Genomic DNA, 17,791 nt, shown 5'->3' with positions numbered 1-17,791 from the left:
GCCCGTGAGGAGGGCCACCCAGCGTGAAAAGAAAGAGAGGCCTGCCCAGGAATGGTGCCGCCCACACTTCCCCTGCCGCTGACGACAACGGAGGCAGACGGGGAGACAGGACGCAGCGGATAGACACCGAGAGCAGACAACCAGGGGAGGGGGGGAAATTAAATAAATAAATAAATCTTAAAAAAAAAAAAAAAGAAAAGAAAACATTATCATATCAGCTCTTTCAAAATTTTATATTTATTATAAATTTTAGTTTTCTTTAAATTTTGTATTTATTTCTCTTAAAGCAATGCATTGTGAATTGGATGCTTCTGATTGTTAATAATTGTTTTATTTTTAAAATTTATTTATTTTTAAATATTTATTTATTGCCCCCCTCCCCCATTTTCTACTCTCTGTGTCCATTTGCTGTGTGTTCTTCTGCATCAGCTTGCATTGTGAGGCGGCACCGGGAAACTGTCTCCTTTTTTTATTGTTGCATCATCTTGCTGTGTCAGTTCTCCGTGTGTATGACACCACTCCTGGGCAGGCTGTGCTTTTCTCATGCAGGGAGGCTCTCCTTGCAGGGCGCACTCCTTGCACATGGGGCTCCCCAAAGCGGGGGCGCCCCTGTGTGGCACAGTACTCCTAGCAGGCTGCAGAACTGCACGTGGGCCAGCTTGCCACATGGGTCAGGAGGCCCTGGGTTTGAACCCTGGGCCCTCCATATGGTAGGCAGATGCTCTATCAGTTGAGCCATGTCCGCTTCCCAATAATTGTTTTATTAAGAATATGTTCACCACTCAATCAGAGATACAGTGAACTAGGTAGTGTGGTGGCTTGGAGGTATGTTACCACAGAAAAACATGTTCTTAATCTTAATTATTCCAGTGGGTAACCCATTGTAAATGGGATCTTTTGGTGAGGTTACCTCAATTAGGGTCCAACTGAGTCAGGATGGGTCTTTTTTTTTAAAATTTCTTTGTCTTTATTTTTTTAAATGTTACACTAAAAAAATATGAGGCCCCCATATACCCTGCCACCCCCCTTACTCCACTCTTCCCATAACAACAACCTCCTCCAACATCATAGAACATTCATTGCACTTGGTGATTACATCTCTGAGCACTGCTGCACCACATGGACAATGGTCCACATTATAGTTTACACTCTCTCCCAGTTCACCCAGTGGGCCATGGCAGGACATACAATGTCCAGTAACTGACCCTGCAGTACCACCCAGGACAACTCCAAGTCTTGAAAATGCCCCCACATCACATCTCTTCTTCCCACTTCCCACCCTCAGCAGCTACCATGGCCACTTTCTCCATCTCAATGCTATATTTACTTCCATTACTACTCATAATAGTTCCAGAATAGAATATCAGTAAGTCCACTCTAATCCATACTCTATTCCTACATTCTGTAGACCCTGGGATGGTTATGTCCACTCCAACTCTGTATCAAGAGGGTGCTTAGATTTCACTTAGATGATGGATACAATTCTTCTGCTTGCAGTTGTAGGCACTCTTGGCTCCCTGGTGTGGTGGTTGACCTTCTTCACCTCCCTGTTAGCTGGCTGGGGTGAGTCCAATAAACCAGAGGGTAGGAGTTGCAAGTCTGTTGAGGCTCAGGGCCTGGCTCTCACATGGACAGTCCAGAGATTCAGGTCCCCTGAGTATACACTAAACCCCAGCCCCAACCACAGGTCTGGTAAAAGTGACAGGAGAGGCTTGTGAACAAAGATCACACCTGAGTCCAACTCCATCACACTCAGGACCACAAACTCCAAAGTAGGGCCAACTGACATGGCACTGAAGTCCATCTGCCATGACCATAGAACCTGTGGGTCTCTGTAGCCCTCAGAAGAACCAATACCTGGGGTTGTATCTACTTTAGCTGTCTCTGGGACTCTGCTGAGGTGTGCGTAAGGGAGACCCCTCTAATGATCTCCCAGCTCTTTTTTGGAGACTCATAGCCATATAAACTCATTTGTCTTTTCCATTTCCCCCTTTTATTCAAGGTCAAAAAGCATTTTTAACTCCTGATATTACATGTAGGCTGAGATATTCTGCTGACCTGAGTTGACCCTTTTATTCAAGGTCATTCTCCAGTCACATCATCAGCTGGTACTTGGTAGTAATCCCTTGGTGCCAGGGAGGCTCATCCCCGGGAGTCATGTCCCATGCTGAGTTTGGCTTCGAGACTGGCCACATTTGAGGAACATGGAGGTTCCCAGGAGGTAACTCTTAGGCACCCTGCAGCTCTAGGCCTAGTTCTTATTTCAAGCACACAGGCTCACAAGCATAGTCATTAGCATCAAGGGCCCATTGTTGGACCATCCTTCCTTATTGGTCTTAGCCATTGCACTCAGGGGATTGTTGCTGTTACATTAGGGAATGCAACAGAGCTCCCCTGGCCAGGAACTCAGCACTCCCTCAGCCGTCATTCTCAACTGTAACCACTATGAAAATATCCAAACATTTTTATGCAACCTGCACATATGCCCTGGAGAACTCCCTCCCAACCATGCACCCCCCACCAATAACACCCCACACCAGTATTCCTCCCCCACCACCATCGAACCCCTCTGTGGTCCAAAACCTCCCTGAAAATGAAGCCCAATATATTGCCAGGTTCCATTAAGAGTAAAATGGAATATAGTGATGGGTTTAAAGGTTAGATATAGAATCATACTAATTTAGAAAAATTAAAGTAAAAATAAATTGGAGTATCAAAAATTTAAAAATGAAATAGCTTTGTTTTTGATGTTTTGCCTTCCATCACTGCAATAAGTGTTTCCCTGTATGCACATTGGCAAGGCAACTTCTTCCATCTCTTCTACAGTGTCTACGTCCTTTCTTTTTCTTTTTCTTTTTCTAATTATTAAGCTTGTCTTCACAAAAGTTTTAGACCATAGTAATTCATATATACAATATACGGTACTCCCACATATTCAACATCAGACACTTTGTCCCTTCCCCAGCAATGACCTTTTTACATGTTCATACTATATTTACTGCAACTAACGTACAGATATTGAGACAATAGCTTTCAAACAAGGTTACACTTGGGTTTACATTGTATTTTATATTTTAGACTATACAATTTTCTAAATTTTTAGTTATCTTATGTTTTACATTATGATTTACATTTTAGCCTATAGGTCCCTATACATTTTTGGTGTAATTTAACATGCCCTATATCCATCCTTGCGTAATCTTATGGAACACTTCCATTTCCCTACAGTTGCACTGATACCATCTATTCAATACCTCTTTCCGCCTCCCCTCAGGGCCCACAGTGACAATCAATCTTCATTACTCGAAGGGCCGTATTCAGAGATACTTGCAACAATGTTGAGGGCTTGACATGCTTAACTGCCCTAACCCATTGGGAGCCACCAATTCTCTCAAGAGATACAATTCCCTCTATTTGAGAACATCAGTCCTCCTAGGATGTGGTTATACCTTCACCCTCATTGTATGGGTCTCCATCCAATGGTATAACCCACTATGACAAAATGAGCACTCACACACTCCCTAGAAGCCTGCCCTGTGTCAGATTCTCCCTTTTAAGCATCTTAAACAGGTACCCTTCCATATCATATTTTTGAAAAGTTTTCTTAACATTATACTTTCAACCACATACCTCACAATCTCCTATGTTCAAATGTTCCCCCCACCCTTCCCCTAATTTCTTGGGCCATCTTACCCATCCTCCCATCCCTAGCCCCCCTCAAGCCCACAAAGCCCCACCCAAAGGTATCCTTATGCCCCCATTTTATCCCTTCACTGTACAAATACTTACCTCCAGCTTACCATAGATTTCATCCAGGTAGATGTCAGCTCGCAACCTTCTTCTACCCCACAAATTCCTTTAAGCCTATCTCTGGTCTCTAGCTCTCTGAGGCAGCTTGGTTTACTTATTTCATATCAGTGAGGTCATGTAGTATTTGTCCTAAAGTGCCTGGGTTGCTTCGCTCAACATAAGGTTCTCAAGATTCATCCATGTTATCACGTGTTTGTACTGTATTCGTTCTTATAGCTGAATAGTATTCCATTGTATGTATATGCCACATTTTATTTATCCGTACATCTGTTGATGGGCATTTGGGTTGATTCCAACTTTTGGCAATAGTGAATAGTGCTGCTATGAACATTGGTGTGCATATATCGGTTTGTGTCCTTGTTTTCAGTTCTACTGGGTATATAACCAGCAATGGAATCGCTGAGTGATATGGCGAATCTATTGCTAGTTTTTTGAGAAACTGCCAAACTGTCCTCCAGAATGGCTGGATCCTTCTGCATTCCCACCAGCAGTAGGTGAGTGTTCCTATTCTTCCACATCCTCTCCAGCATTTGTAGTCTTCTGTTTTTTTCATAGCTGCCGATCTTATGGGAGTAAGATGGTATCTCATTGTAGTTTTGATTTGCATTTCCCTAATAGCTAGTGATTTTGAGCATTTTTTCATGTGCTTTTTAGCCATTTGTATTTCTTCTTTGGAGAAGTGTCTGTTCAAATCTTTTTCCCATTTTTTAAATGGGTTGGTTGTTTTTTATTTTCGAGATATAGGATTTCTTTATATATGCAGGATATAAGTCTCCTATCAGATATATGGTTACCAAATATTTTCTCCCATTGTGTAGGCTCTCTTTTCACTTTCTTGATAAACTCCTTTGAGGTGTACTACAATTTTTTTTATCCATTTATTTGTTGATGGACACTTGGGTGTCTGTACCTTTTGGCTATTGTGAATAGTGATGCTAAAAATATTTGGGTAAAGTATTCTTTTGCGGCCCTATTTTCACTCTCTTTGGGTAAATACCTAGAAGTGGGATTCTGGGTCAAATAGTAATTATATATTTAACTTCTTGAGGAAATTCCATACTGCTTTCCACAGTGAGAAGTGGCTGCACTATTTTATAGTCCCACCAGCAATGCACTGGAATGCCACATTTCTCCACATCCTCTCCAACACTTATTTTCCTCTTTTTTTTTTTTTTTTAAATAATACCCATCTTTGTGGGTGTGAAGTATATCTTGTTCTGGTTTTAATTTACATTTTCTTAATGACTAGTGGTGTTGAACATCTTTTCATGTGTTTATTGGCCATTTGTATACCTTCTTTGGAGAAATGTCTATTCAAGTTCCTTTGCCCATTTTTTATAGAGGAATACACATACCTCTATACAGATCACTAGCAAGCAAGCCAATTAGAAGTTCACTTCTATTAGCAAATGTCCATTTGCTAATAGAATTGTTGCACAATTTTACTTTCTTTGTTCACCTGCAACCCTATAATTTGCTTCTGCAGGCTTCCTTAGTTGCTTTCATCATCACTGTTCACCACTAGAGATCAGGGAAACCTTCCTATTAATCAGAGAACCTGGAAAGATGCAGAAAAGTACTCTAGCTTAATAATAATAAACAACATTTATGTAGGACTTACTGTGAACTTAAGTACTTAAAATGTTCTGTCTTCACAATCCTCTGAATTGCTATGGATAAATCTCAGGTGTATCCAAAATAAAGTCTCTGTGGCAGGTTGTGATATTTGTTGATCTATTTCTTGTGTCTTTAGGTTTGTTTCGGCACCAGACATAAGGCTTTTCAACATTAGGCCTTTCCCCTAAATAGCTCCCGATGCCAAGAACTAGCAAATTACTACTTTGGTATCAATGGATGGTCAAAAAGGATCATCAAGGTAAACTTTGTAGGTTTTCTTCAGCCAGACTTTCATTCGATACTCTGTGAAGTCTTAGACTTTAGAGAGTAGGATTGAATTGGGTTGGGGGAGGAAGTGTGGGAGGTCTCCCACTATGAAAGGATAATAAGAGGAAATATCTGAGCATTGGCTGCCACCGAGAATTAACCTATAATTTCAGTGACTTGGATAATGGTGTCTATAATTTTTTTCCCCAGGTTTTATATAGTACATAAAAAGAAGTGGTTGTCTTCAGTAATTTATTCACAAATTGTACTCAGTTTTAAAGCTATAGGATACTTCAGCTATTGGCTGAGATTGGTGGAGTTTAGTTTTCATTTCTAATAACAAAACATTTTCAAGTCTACGTTGAGATCCTTGAAAGGAACTTTAATTCAGAATCCTAATAGCTTCAGGATCTTTCTGACCTTGAAGAAAGAGGAAATGAGGATATCGCGGTACCACCTCCAAAGCAAAGCCTGAAGTTCTTCTGTGCTTTGGAAGTGGTGCTGCCAGCACACAAGCGCAGGAGTCCTGGGGTTGGCATGGCCCAGGAGACTTCTGACGAGCAGGAAGAGGTCTGTTTCCAGGATGGGTTGGGGTGGGGTATGGGGGTGAGCGGCAGGGAGTGGTGGGGATGGGGACCCTATCATTTTTTCTCATCTTTTCAGATGTATCATCTGGCCATCTGCTTACTAAACTCTGCCTTGGGCCTTACAATACAGGTTTTTTTTACCTTAATCCTTAGGCAATACCTGACAGAACCTTTCATAAAAAGTTTAGAGCTGACCTCCTGCCAAGAAGCTTGGGGAGGGGAATAATGTTTTTCTAGCTTTTGGTTAAGAACTTGCTTTGTGCTAAAACAGTCCTTCACATACAGATCTCTTGCAACCTTCAGTTACCCCAACAAAATCATCTAAAAACCTATATAAACCTGTAAACTTTCAGTCCTTTGCCTCCTATGGAAGCGCTTGATCAGAAGCAGTCCAATAGTTACCCTGAACGGGTAGTCCAATTGGTTCTGAATTTTTTCTAGAATGCAGGGCACTCAAGCCTAGGAGTTTAAGTCAGAGGCAGCACTGTTAGCAAGTGGAGAGGACTGGGCTCCAGAGGTGATGCCCAGGGAGGGGCCAGATCATCTGCACCTCCACCAGAAATATCCTGATGTGTGATTCTAGCTTTTGGCGTATGAGGGAGGAGAGCCCGTAGGAGTGCAGCTTTGTCATTTTGAAATCTGTGGGTGGTAGTAGACATGTACCAAGTGCCTGGCCTGTGTCTCCCTTCTCACACTTCAGGGACTGCCAGAATGGAGAAGTAAAAACGTACTCTGGTTGTTAATTGCCAGCTTCCCACAATTGAGGTCCCAGGTTCAAAACCCAGCCCTGGTATGTCAAAAACAAAAGCACAACAAAAGAATGCATAATTATTGGGTGTTTCCATTGTATACGGGAAGTTTTAGAACAAGAATAATTATGTATTTATCCTTTTTTTTTTTCAGAAAGTGGTAAAATAGCTGTGGAATACAGACCCAGTGAAGAGATCATAGGTGCCAGAACCAAGGAAGAACTACAGGATTTAGTTCAAGTATGTGGATATATAAAAGCTCAAGGGTTATATAAATAGTATAATTCAAAACAACCAGCAGGATTTGGAAGACTCACAGTATGCACAGTCAGCTCTCTATCATCCTTAGGGAAATGTGAAACTCTGAAACTGCTTCTGAGTGAAAGGTATTCTGAGGCTTTTCCCGCAGTCCTGGCATTTGGCTCTGACCCCTTATTTGAAGTTTGGAGGGCAGGGATGAGGACCTCAGAGTACTTTTACAGTTGTGGACACAGGAGAGGACTTAGTTTTCCCTTCCAGGCATTAGGGATGCTTGGCTGCTTGACCACAGGCCTTTTAGAACTCCCTTCAAACGGGATCCCAGAGATTCAGGAACAAAGTAAGTTTCGCCTTAAGTGTGATTATGCCACAGCTTTTGAAAATAAAATTAATCCTTTCAAATAAGGTATATTACCTAGGTCTTAGCCTCTCACATGTATCTTCTCTAAAATGAAATGTTTTGCTGAAGAAACTTATTTTGTAAATCAATGATAGGAATTCTCTTAATTAGAGGTTAAAGTGCCAGTCATTTCTAAAATACAATGCTCATTATTTACTAACTATGGATGTTTTCTTTAAAATTAAAAAAAAAAAAAGGAGCAGGAAAATATGTTTGTCAATGGAAACTTAGTTTGAGGGCTAGAGTGTTGATTTTTTAACTCAACCCAGAGTTGTGAAGAGTTTTATTTGGAAGGGGAGAAAGTAGAGAAAGAGAAGGTGGTTCTGTTCTGGAAAAGTATTTGAAGATTTTTCCATATAAAACAATTATTTTAATTCAATTGAAATAAAACCAGTCAAGGAAACTCCAAGCTTATCCAAGTCTGGACTTTAAGAAGTCTAGATTCCTGTGAAAAGAAAGAAAGGGACTCAATATTGAGATATAAAGATTTCAGACACCTGATTATAACCAAAGATCCATCCCTAAATGAAGTCAATCTTGAAACCAATTCATTTGATTCATTTGAAATCATTACTATGTGCCGAGACATGTGCTAGGCCCTGGAAATAAGATGAAGCCCCTTCTCTCTTGGAATTTACCTACTAGGAGTTGTGCTAGCTAATAAACAAAATATAATGATTATAAAAGGGCTGTAAATAACTTGGGTGCTAGTGGCAGTATTTCAAAAAATTTATTTGCTCATTTTATCATCCTAAATGTGTTCTCCATGTGCATATGGAAAGTAGACCTCTGTAAAGTGGGGTTAACCTTTTCTAGATTAATGGCTGTGTTAAGCAAAGGTGGGATTGAGGAAGTTTTCCTTTGCCAATGTAAAATGCTATGCACTCTCCTAGACTCAACTGCCCATCTCCCAAAATCATTCCTACAGAAATTCTGGAGTCATCACTAATAAGTGGCAGCCCTTACCACTTTATTATAGAAGGGTTAATAATCAAATGTGGAATAAAGAGAATACTGAGAAATTAGAAGAAAAGGCAACATGTTAGAATACAATAACTGTAATGTGTGTTCTCATTGCTACATTAAAGGGTGCTCATTTTGCAGGTCAGTTACTTTCCTTGGAAGCAGTACAGCCAAGGGGAGGAAGAAGGTATTTCCGATTTCAGCTGGGAGGAAAAAGAGTTCAGGCTGCCGGAAACAAGACTAGCGGTTTTGAATATCCCAGTAGTCTGTGCTCTGTTGCTTCCTTGGCAAGCACTGCCTCCCTCCCTGCCCACGCTACTCGAGTTAGAATTGGGGTGTTGGTGGGAGAACCAGGGTCTGGCTCAAATCCTGCCTCACTGCGGAGACAAGACATGGCAGCCGGCAACTCCACTTTGGGGAAGGGAGCCTTAAGCCATAGTGCTTCTGGGACAAGGGCTCACCCTGGTGGGGTGGAGCGATCACAGGCCAAGCTAAATAAAGCTGACGTAAACAAAGGCGACGTAAACAAAGGCGACGTAAATAAAGGGCGGGTCGCGAGGTGGGGGAGGGGCACGTGGTTACTAAGGTGTGCGCGCCTCAGGCTGCCTCAACCGATCGGCTCCCCGCTTGCTGCGCAGCGCCGGCACCCCACTGTCGTGGGTCGCTGCGCCCCTGAGCCTCCGCATGTCATGTCCCGGCTGCGCCTAGGGGCTCCACAGCTCCTCCTCACACTGCATCCGCTGTGGCTGCTGGTTCCGGCGGCTCAGCCTCCAGGGTCATCCCTGGACCCAGGACAGGTGACCTCCCACCCTCCAAGGACCACTGAGCCCGGGTCTACTCCCTTCCCCAGTCTCCCACCTGAACCACCCCCACCTAAGCCAGGAGACTTTGACTACTTGGGATCCTCGGCTCCGACCCCATGTTGGCCCAACCTCCGCAGTTCACTGAGCCTTTGGTTCCACTCTTGGACATGGATTCAGCTCTAGAGCTGCCTGCAGGGCCTGATCAGTTTGCTCTTCCACTTCTGGATCTGAATGATAACCTAACTCGGCATCAAAAGCTCCTGCAGGCAGATCCAATGTTCGACTGGATTCAGAACCAGGCCCTAGCTATGCCTCCTCAACTCAAAAGTAGGAGTCACACTGCAGCTCTGAATCAGGCTGAAGATAACCAGTCATTTGAAATACTTGTTCTACCTTTAGAGGACAGTCAGAGTTCAAAATCAGCTAAGTTTATTGCTTCACCCTCAAACCTGAAGAAAGATCTAGCTCACCATCGTCAGCTTGCTAAGGTTGGAAATTCAGATCAATTAGCAAAAACTCTTCAAGATCAATCCTATGAGTCTGATCTTCTAGATCCAAGTCTGGACATATTTTATCCTCCAGATGGCCTACCCCTGGACTTACTAGAGAAACTTAGATGAGCTTTCAGAGTCCCCTGAGGAGGCTGAACTTTCCTCACATGAGTGGGAAATCCAAACTCAGCATCTAGAGCCTGCTGAGGAGCTAGAACAATCTCAAACCCAACAGGAAGCCCCAGCTGAGCATCCAGAGCCCCCTGAGAAAGTAGAACCATCTCCAGCCCAGCAGGAGAACCCAGCCCAGTCCTCAGACACCCTTGAGGGGGCTGAACATCCTGCAGGCCAGCCGGAGGCCCCAGCATATCCCTCAGAGGCCTCTGAGGAGGCTGAACTTCCTCCAGTCCAGCCAGAGGCCCCAGCACAGCCCTCAGAGGCCCATCAAGAGGATGAACCCCCTCCAGTCCAGCTGGATGACCCAGCACAACCTTCAGAGGCCCATGAGGAGGCTGAAGCTCCTCCATTCCAGCCGGAGGCCCCAGCTCAACCTCCAGAGCCTGAAAGGGAGGCTGCACATCAACTTCCAGGGAATCTTGTGGTGACTGTTAAACATCCAGATCTGGATGAAGCTCATTTTTCAAACTTTCCCAATGTCACACTCAAACCTGTAGATCTACAGGATCTCCAGAAGCCACTAGTGCTGGAACTTCAACAGAGCAGGTGGTCTCAGCTCAGCGTCCAGAGCTCGCTTATGAGGGTGAACCTTCTCCAGGCCAGCAAGAAGGCCCAGCTCAACTTCCAGGGCCCTCTGAGGAGGTGGAAACTTCTCCAGCCCAACCAGAAGCCCCAGCTCAACGATCCGAGCCGTCTGAACAGGTGGAACCTTCTCCAGTAGAGCAGGAAGCATCAGCTCAGCCACTGGAGCCTGCTGAACAGGTTGAAAGTGCTCCAGGTCAGCAAGAGGCCTCAGCTCAGTCTCTGCAGCTACCTGAAGAAGTTGAACCTTCTCCACTCGAGCAGGACAGTACAGGTCCAGGGCCCTTTATGGGGGTTATAACTCAAACTCCAGCTCCAGGCCAGGGCCCAGCTCATTACTCAAACTTGCCAAGTGATACACTTGGAACTGGGGATCTACAGGTTACCATAACTCCAGAGCCCACTAAAGAGGCTGAACCTTCTCTAAGCCAGCAGGAGACCCCGGGTCAACCATCAACACCCCCTGAAGAAGCGGAACCTTCTCCAATCCTACAGGAAGGACCACCTCAATCTCTAGAGCACTCAGAAGAAGTTGGACTTTCTCCAGACCAGCAGGAGGTCCCAGCTCATCCTGTAGATATCTCTGAGGAGACTGAACCTTCTACAACCCAGCAGGAGACCTCAGGGCTTCCAACTCTCCCTCCACCCTCTCCACATCAACAGGAGGAGTCAGTTCAGCTTCCAGAGCCTACAGGGGAATTGGAGCTATCACCAATGCAGCAAGAGGCTCCAGTTCAGCCTCCAAAACCTGCTGCAGAAGCTGAATATCCACCAATCCAGCAGGATTCCACAATTCAGCCTATACAACGCAATGAGACGCTCAGCCCTTCTTCAGGCCAGCCAGAGTCCCCATTTCAGCCACCACTGGCCCCTAATGAGGTTGCAGCTCACCCTGCAGTGCATGATGAGATGACAGTTTACCCTCCAGGTCTGCATCAGCCTCAGCATGTAAACTTGCCCCATGTTACAGTTAAGCCTGTGGATCTGATACTTACGATAACTCCTGAACCCACCACAGAAGTTGTATCACCCATGGCCCAGCAGGAAGCACCAGCTCAGCCACCAGAGCCTCTGAAGGAGAGTGCACCTTCTCCAGTACAACAAGTGGCCCCAGGTTACCCTTCAGAGCCCCCTGAGACAGTAGAACCACCTACAGTACAACAGGTGACACCAGCTCAGTCCCCAGTTCCCCTCAAGGAAGGTGAATTTTTGCCTGTCCAGCAAGAGGCTCAAACCTCACCTCTGGAGCCCACTAAGGAAGAGGAACCTTTTCCAAACCAACAGGAGTCTCAGGCTCAGCCTCCAACACCCCCTAAGCAAGTTGAACCATCTCCAACCCAGCAGGAGTCTTCAGTTTATGCTCCAGAGCCCACTGAGGTTGAAAGTTCTCCAGCCCAGGTTGAGACTCCAACTCAACCTCCAGAGCCTCATGAGGTGGAAATGTTACCTCCAGGTCACATTCAAGCTCAGCATCCAGTATTCTCCAATGTCACAGTTAAACCAGTGGATCTGCAACTTACCATAACACCAGCTCAGTCTCCAGAGCCCCCTGAGGAGTTTGAGCCATCTCCAGTCCAGCAGGTAGTACCAGCTCAGTCTCTGGAGCTGCCTAAGGAGATGGCACCTTCCCCAACTCAGCAGGTCCCTCAGGAGTCTCAGGATCACTCCCCAGAGCCACAAAAGGATCAGGTGGTGACTCTTCAGCCTCCTGCCCAGGATGAAGCTCAACATTCAAACTTACCCAGTGTCACCCTTAAACCTGTGGATCTGCAGGTTACAATAACTCCAGAGCCTACTGAGGAAGGTGGGCCTTCTCCAGTCCAACATGTGACTCCACCTGTTCCTCCAGAGCTCTCTGAGGTGGCAAAACCTTCCGCAACCCAGCAGGAGTCTCTATCTCTGCCTACAGAAACGTCCACAGAGATTGGACCTTCTCCAGTCCAGCAGGAGTCTCCAGTTCAGTTTCCAGAGCCTTCTACACACAGTATAGCTCAAGCCCCACTGCATCAAGAGGTGACAATTTCACCTCAAAGTCAGGATGAGGCACAGCATCCAGTCACAGTTAAACCTGTGGATCTGGAGCTTACCATAATTCCTGAGCCTGCTAAAGAGATTGAACTTTCTCCAGTTCAGCAAGTTGCCCCTGCTCAGACTCCAGAACCCCTGAAGGAGAATGAAACTTCTCTGGTCCAGCAGAAAACCTCAGCTCCATTTCCAGAGCCCCCTAAGGAAGTAGAACCTTCTCCAGTCCTGCAGGAGGCCCCAGGTCACCTTCCAGAGCCCACTGAGAAAGAGGAACTCTTTCCTGTCCAACAGTTGACCTCAGCTCAGCCTGCAGAGCCTTCTAAGTAGGTGGTATCTTCTCCAATTCAGCAGGAGACCCCAGCTCAGACTTCAGAGATTCCACAGAATGTGGAATCTTTTTCATTCCAGCAGGTAACCCTAGCACCTCCTGCATATCCTCCTGAGGAAGTTATAACTTCAGAACCCACTAAGGAGGCTGGATACTCTACAGCCCCACAGAAAACTACAGTTCCTTCTTCAGAGCTTCCTGAGATGACTCCTCCACCTTCAGATCAGGTTCAAGCTCAGCATCCAAACCTGACAAAAGTCACACTCAAACCTGTGGATTTGGAGCTTTCCATAACTCCAGAGACCAGTAAGGCAGTTGAATATTCTACAACCCTGCACAAAACTACAGTTTCTTCTCCAAAGCCCCCTGAGGTGACTCCTCCACCTTCAGACCAGGTCCAGGCTCAGCATGCAAACCTGACAGGAGTCACAGTTAAACATGTTGACCTGGAGCTTCCTGTAACTCCAGAACCCACTATGGAGGTTGCACCTTCTCCAACCAAGCAGGAGTCCCACACTCAGCCTCTAGGACTTCCTAAGGAGACAGAAGCTCAAACTCCAGCTTTTCAGGAGCAGACAGTTCTGCCTACAAGTAAGGAGCAAGCTCAGCAATCAAGCTTGTCCAGTGTCACAGTTCAGCCTTCGGATCTGAAGCTTACCGTAAATCCAGAACCTACTACAGAAATTGAACATTCTACTGCCCTGCAGAAGACTACAGCTCCTCCAACACACCTTCAGGTGACATTTCCACCTTCAGATGAGATTCAGGTTCAGAATCCAAACCTGACTACAGTCACAGTTAAACCTGTGGATCTGCAACTTACCATAATTCCAGAACACAATACAGAGGTTGAACCTTCTCCAACTAAGCAGGAATCTTCAACTCAGCCTCCTGAGTCTCTTCAGGTGGTTATACCTCAACTTCCAATATATCACGAGGTTACAGTTCCACCTCCAGGTCAAAATCTATCTCAGCATTCAAATTTGCCCAATGTCACTGTTAAATCTGTGGACCTGGAGGTCACCATAACTTCGGAACCCACAAGTACAACTTCTTCTCCAGAGCTCCCTCAGGTTGCCCCTCCACTTCTAGATCTGATTCAGGCTCAGCATCCAAACCTGACAGAAGTCACTGTTAAACCTGGGAATCTGGAGCTTACCATAACTCCAGAACCCAATATGGAGGCTCAACCTCCTCCAACCAAGCAGGATCAAGTTCAGCATTCAAACCCACACTTGCCCAGTGTCACACTTAAACCGAAGGACCTGGAGGTCACTATAACTCCAAAACCCATAATGGAGGTTGAACATTCCACTTCCCTGCCTGGGGTAGAACTTCCTCCTCCAAGCCAGGTTCAGACTCTGCATCCAAACCTGACTATAGTTCAACCTTTGGATATAGAGCATTCCATAACTCAGCACCCAAGGTCATCAGAAGCAGATACTGTCTCCATCTACTCTATATTCATTGGTGCATTCTACAAATTACCCCCCAGAACAGGCATGGACAGGTTTACCTGTGCAACAGGAACAGATTTTTGCTGCAAATTACCCCCCAGAACAGGCAAGGACAGATTTACCTATGCAACAGGAACAGACTGTTGCTGCAAATTACCCCCCAGAACAAGCAAGGACAGATTTACCTGTGCAACAGGAACAGACTGTTGCTGCAAATTACCCCCCAGAACAAGCAAGGACAGGTTTACCTGTGCAACAGGAACAGACTGTTGCTGCAAATTACCCTCCAGATCAGGCACAGATGGGTTTAACTGTGCAAAAGCAACAGTCTCCCACCCCAAAAAAGGCGTATACAGGTTTAACTGTGCAACAGGGACAGAACGTCACCACGACCATCAACATATGTAAGATCTTTACCTGCAAAGATGAGACATTGGACTGTTCTGGCTTGAGCCTACAGCAGAGGCTCCACAGAATCCCTGTGCTAGACCCCAGCACCTACAATGGCACCTTCACCATCTTGTAAGAATTGCCTTTCTTCTTCTGGCCTCTACAGTCTGCCTCTTAAGCACACACAGCAGCCTCTTCAAGGTTTTCTTGGGCCTGCTTCATCTCCCCAACATACATTGGCTTACTGTCTATTTTTATCTTTTCTTTGCAACTGTCCTTCTTACTACTGTGCCCCTTTGTCCAGCCTTGCAGTTGTGATTGCCTTTGTTCTTTTCCCTTACCCATATTATTTGGCCCCATCATTTCATGCCTTAATCTCTACTCTACTCCCCTTTTTGCTCCATTCTCTTACAGAAGCATGTCCCTTTCCCCACCTCATTGCTGATGATACAACAAAGTGGTTAAGAGCAGAAATTCTGAAGTCAGGCTGCCTGGGTTTGAACACAGCTCTGTCATTTATCAGCTTTGTAACCCTGGGCAAGTTATTTAACTCTGTGATGCAGTTTCCTTAGCTGCAAAATGGAGGTTGTAGTAGTTACTATCTCATAGGATCATTGCATGATTTAAATGAGTTAATACATGTAATACATCACATACCTAACATAAATATGGATGTTAGCTATTATTAATATTCGATCACTCAGTAATGCTCAAACCTTGTCTTTGTCCCTGACTTTCTATATATAGCACCTGTTAGTGCCCAACCTAGGGCTAGGTACTGTGGGAGCCACAGAAGCATAAGACATTGTCTCAGGAACCTGAGAATGACAGGTGAGAAGAAAGAGAATATGCATAAAAAGGGAAGTGATATACTAAAAGAGATGCAGACCATATGTGCTATAATTCACCAAAATCTGTAATCACCACAGTGTGCAGGTCTAATAAAATCCTGCATGTACAAGATGAAACCTTAGCTTGGGCTTAAAGAGTGGCTAAGATTTGTAAACAAAACTAGGGAGTATAACTAGGCTAAGGCTGAAGGGATGATCAGAATTTAGGAGACTAATCTGGCTGCAGTGTTGGGTTAGGAAGCAATGAAAGATAAGATTATGAAAAATATTGATTATCAGCTATAGGGGTTTGAATGTTATGCTACAAGATATGTAGAACTATTGAATGTTTTCAAGTAAGAGAAATTATTAAAATAGGAAGATTATTTAAAAATTAATATATTAGAGCAATCTAGAGAGAAAAAATCTTGATTTGGGGAGACCAAGTAGAAAGTTCTAGCAAAAGCTAAGGGTAAACGAGAAGGGGATGGATCAAAGTGGTTGTGATAGGAATGAAAAGAAACTATAAAGCAGTACTATAAAGGGAGAATGGGCAGGGTTTGGTGATTGACTCTAGGAGTTGGGGACAGGGTAAACAGGAAGAAGAAAAATCAAATATGAAACAAAACAAAACAAATATGACTCCAGGGGATGATTAGGAGAATGATCATGAATCAGCAGATGGAAATATCGCTGTCAGGAAGGACAGCCAGTTTGAGGGACATGAGTTCAGCTTTAGGCTTCTTTTATAGGTGAGCATAAAGCAACAAGAAGGTTCCTGATTGAGTGCAAATGTCCATTGGGCAGATGGGCAGACAAGTGTCTGTTTTGACTTATTTCTCTCTTTTTTAAAAAATTTTTTGAAATAGATCACTCATATGTAAACAATGTATAATAACTGTGAACTTACAAACCAAACATATATAACATATAACATGACTTCTTTCTTTCTTTTTCTTTCTCTCTCTCTCTCTCCCCCCACTTCCCCCTCCCCGCCCGCCCTGCTTGTCTCTTGTTTGTTCTCTGTGTCTATTTGCTGCGTCTTCTTCTTTGTCTACTTCTGTTGTTGTCAGCAGCACGGGAATTTGTGTTTCTTTTTGTTTTTTCACATTATTGTGTCTGCTCTCTGTGTGTGCGGCACCATTCTTGGGCAGGCTGCACTTTTTTTGCGCTAGGCGGCTTTCCTTATAGGCGTACTCCTTGCATGTGGGGCTCCCCTCCACCGGGGACACCCCTGCATGCACGACACTCCTTGCGCACATCAGCACTGCGCATGGGCCAGCTCCACACGGGTCAAGGAGGCCCGGGGTTTGAACCGCGGACCTCCCATGTGGTAGACGGACGCCCTAACCACTGGGCCAAGTCCTCTTCCCACCATGACTTCTTTCTGACATCCCAGAAACAGTGTATCACCGTTTTGATTTGATAAACTCAGTAGATAAGCTGTTGCTGAGGGAAGAGAACAGAGCTAAAGGTCAAACTCCTCCATGGAGTTAATGGTCACAACTGAACCTCGGACATTTAAACATCTCTTCAACACGTGTCATTCATAGATACAGTCCCACTGCATTAAAAAAAAAAAGTCATAAGTATATGGGATAAGTGAAAGTGAAAATTCCTCTGCTCCTTCTTCCCATTTCCACCTTCCTCCATACCACATGTAAGATGACTCGTGTTAACATTTTGCTGTGTGTCCTTCCTACAGATCTTTTTCCTTTGCATTGACATACATATATGTATTCTTAGGTACTTTTTCCCCTGATTAGGTAATACTTTACTCCTTGCTCAGTGATTTGCACTGTCTCTGAGCAATATGTCTAAGAGATCTTCATGTATCAATATATAATATCTCTAATTTCTAATTGCCCTTGCCATCCCAACACATGGAAAAGTGTGAACAGTGGGCACTTAGCCAAAGTTTTGGAGTTTCCTGGCATGTGGTTTCTTTGTACTTATTTGTTGATAATGACAAAGAAGAAGAAATTGGACTAATAGGAAGTTCAGTTTCTGAGATGGCCCTATCATTTGTGCCACTGATCCCATAGTATTTCTTTATT

At 44.5% G+C, this 17,791-nt stretch overlaps 1 protein-coding gene across 1 annotated transcript; it reads left to right on the top strand.

The window, feature by feature from the left end:
- Positions 1-13,056: 13,056 nt before the first annotated feature.
- Positions 13,057-14,922, top strand: LOC139437168 (leucine-rich repeat-containing protein 37A3-like). The gene has a single exon (XM_071210670.1). The coding sequence runs from the start codon at positions 13,261-13,263 to the stop codon at positions 14,920-14,922; it is 1,662 nt and encodes a 553-aa protein (XP_071066771.1). The 5' UTR covers positions 13,057-13,260.
- Positions 14,923-17,791: the final 2,869 nt, after the last annotated feature.

This window comes from Dasypus novemcinctus, chromosome 21 (genome assembly GCF_030445035.2).
Source record: "Dasypus novemcinctus isolate mDasNov1 chromosome 21, mDasNov1.1.hap2, whole genome shotgun sequence".
In the NCBI taxonomy this organism is placed as follows: domain Eukaryota; kingdom Metazoa; phylum Chordata; class Mammalia; order Cingulata; family Dasypodidae; genus Dasypus; species Dasypus novemcinctus.
Note: the sequence above shows the minus strand (reverse complement) of the source record. Positions and strands in the feature narration are given on the sequence as shown.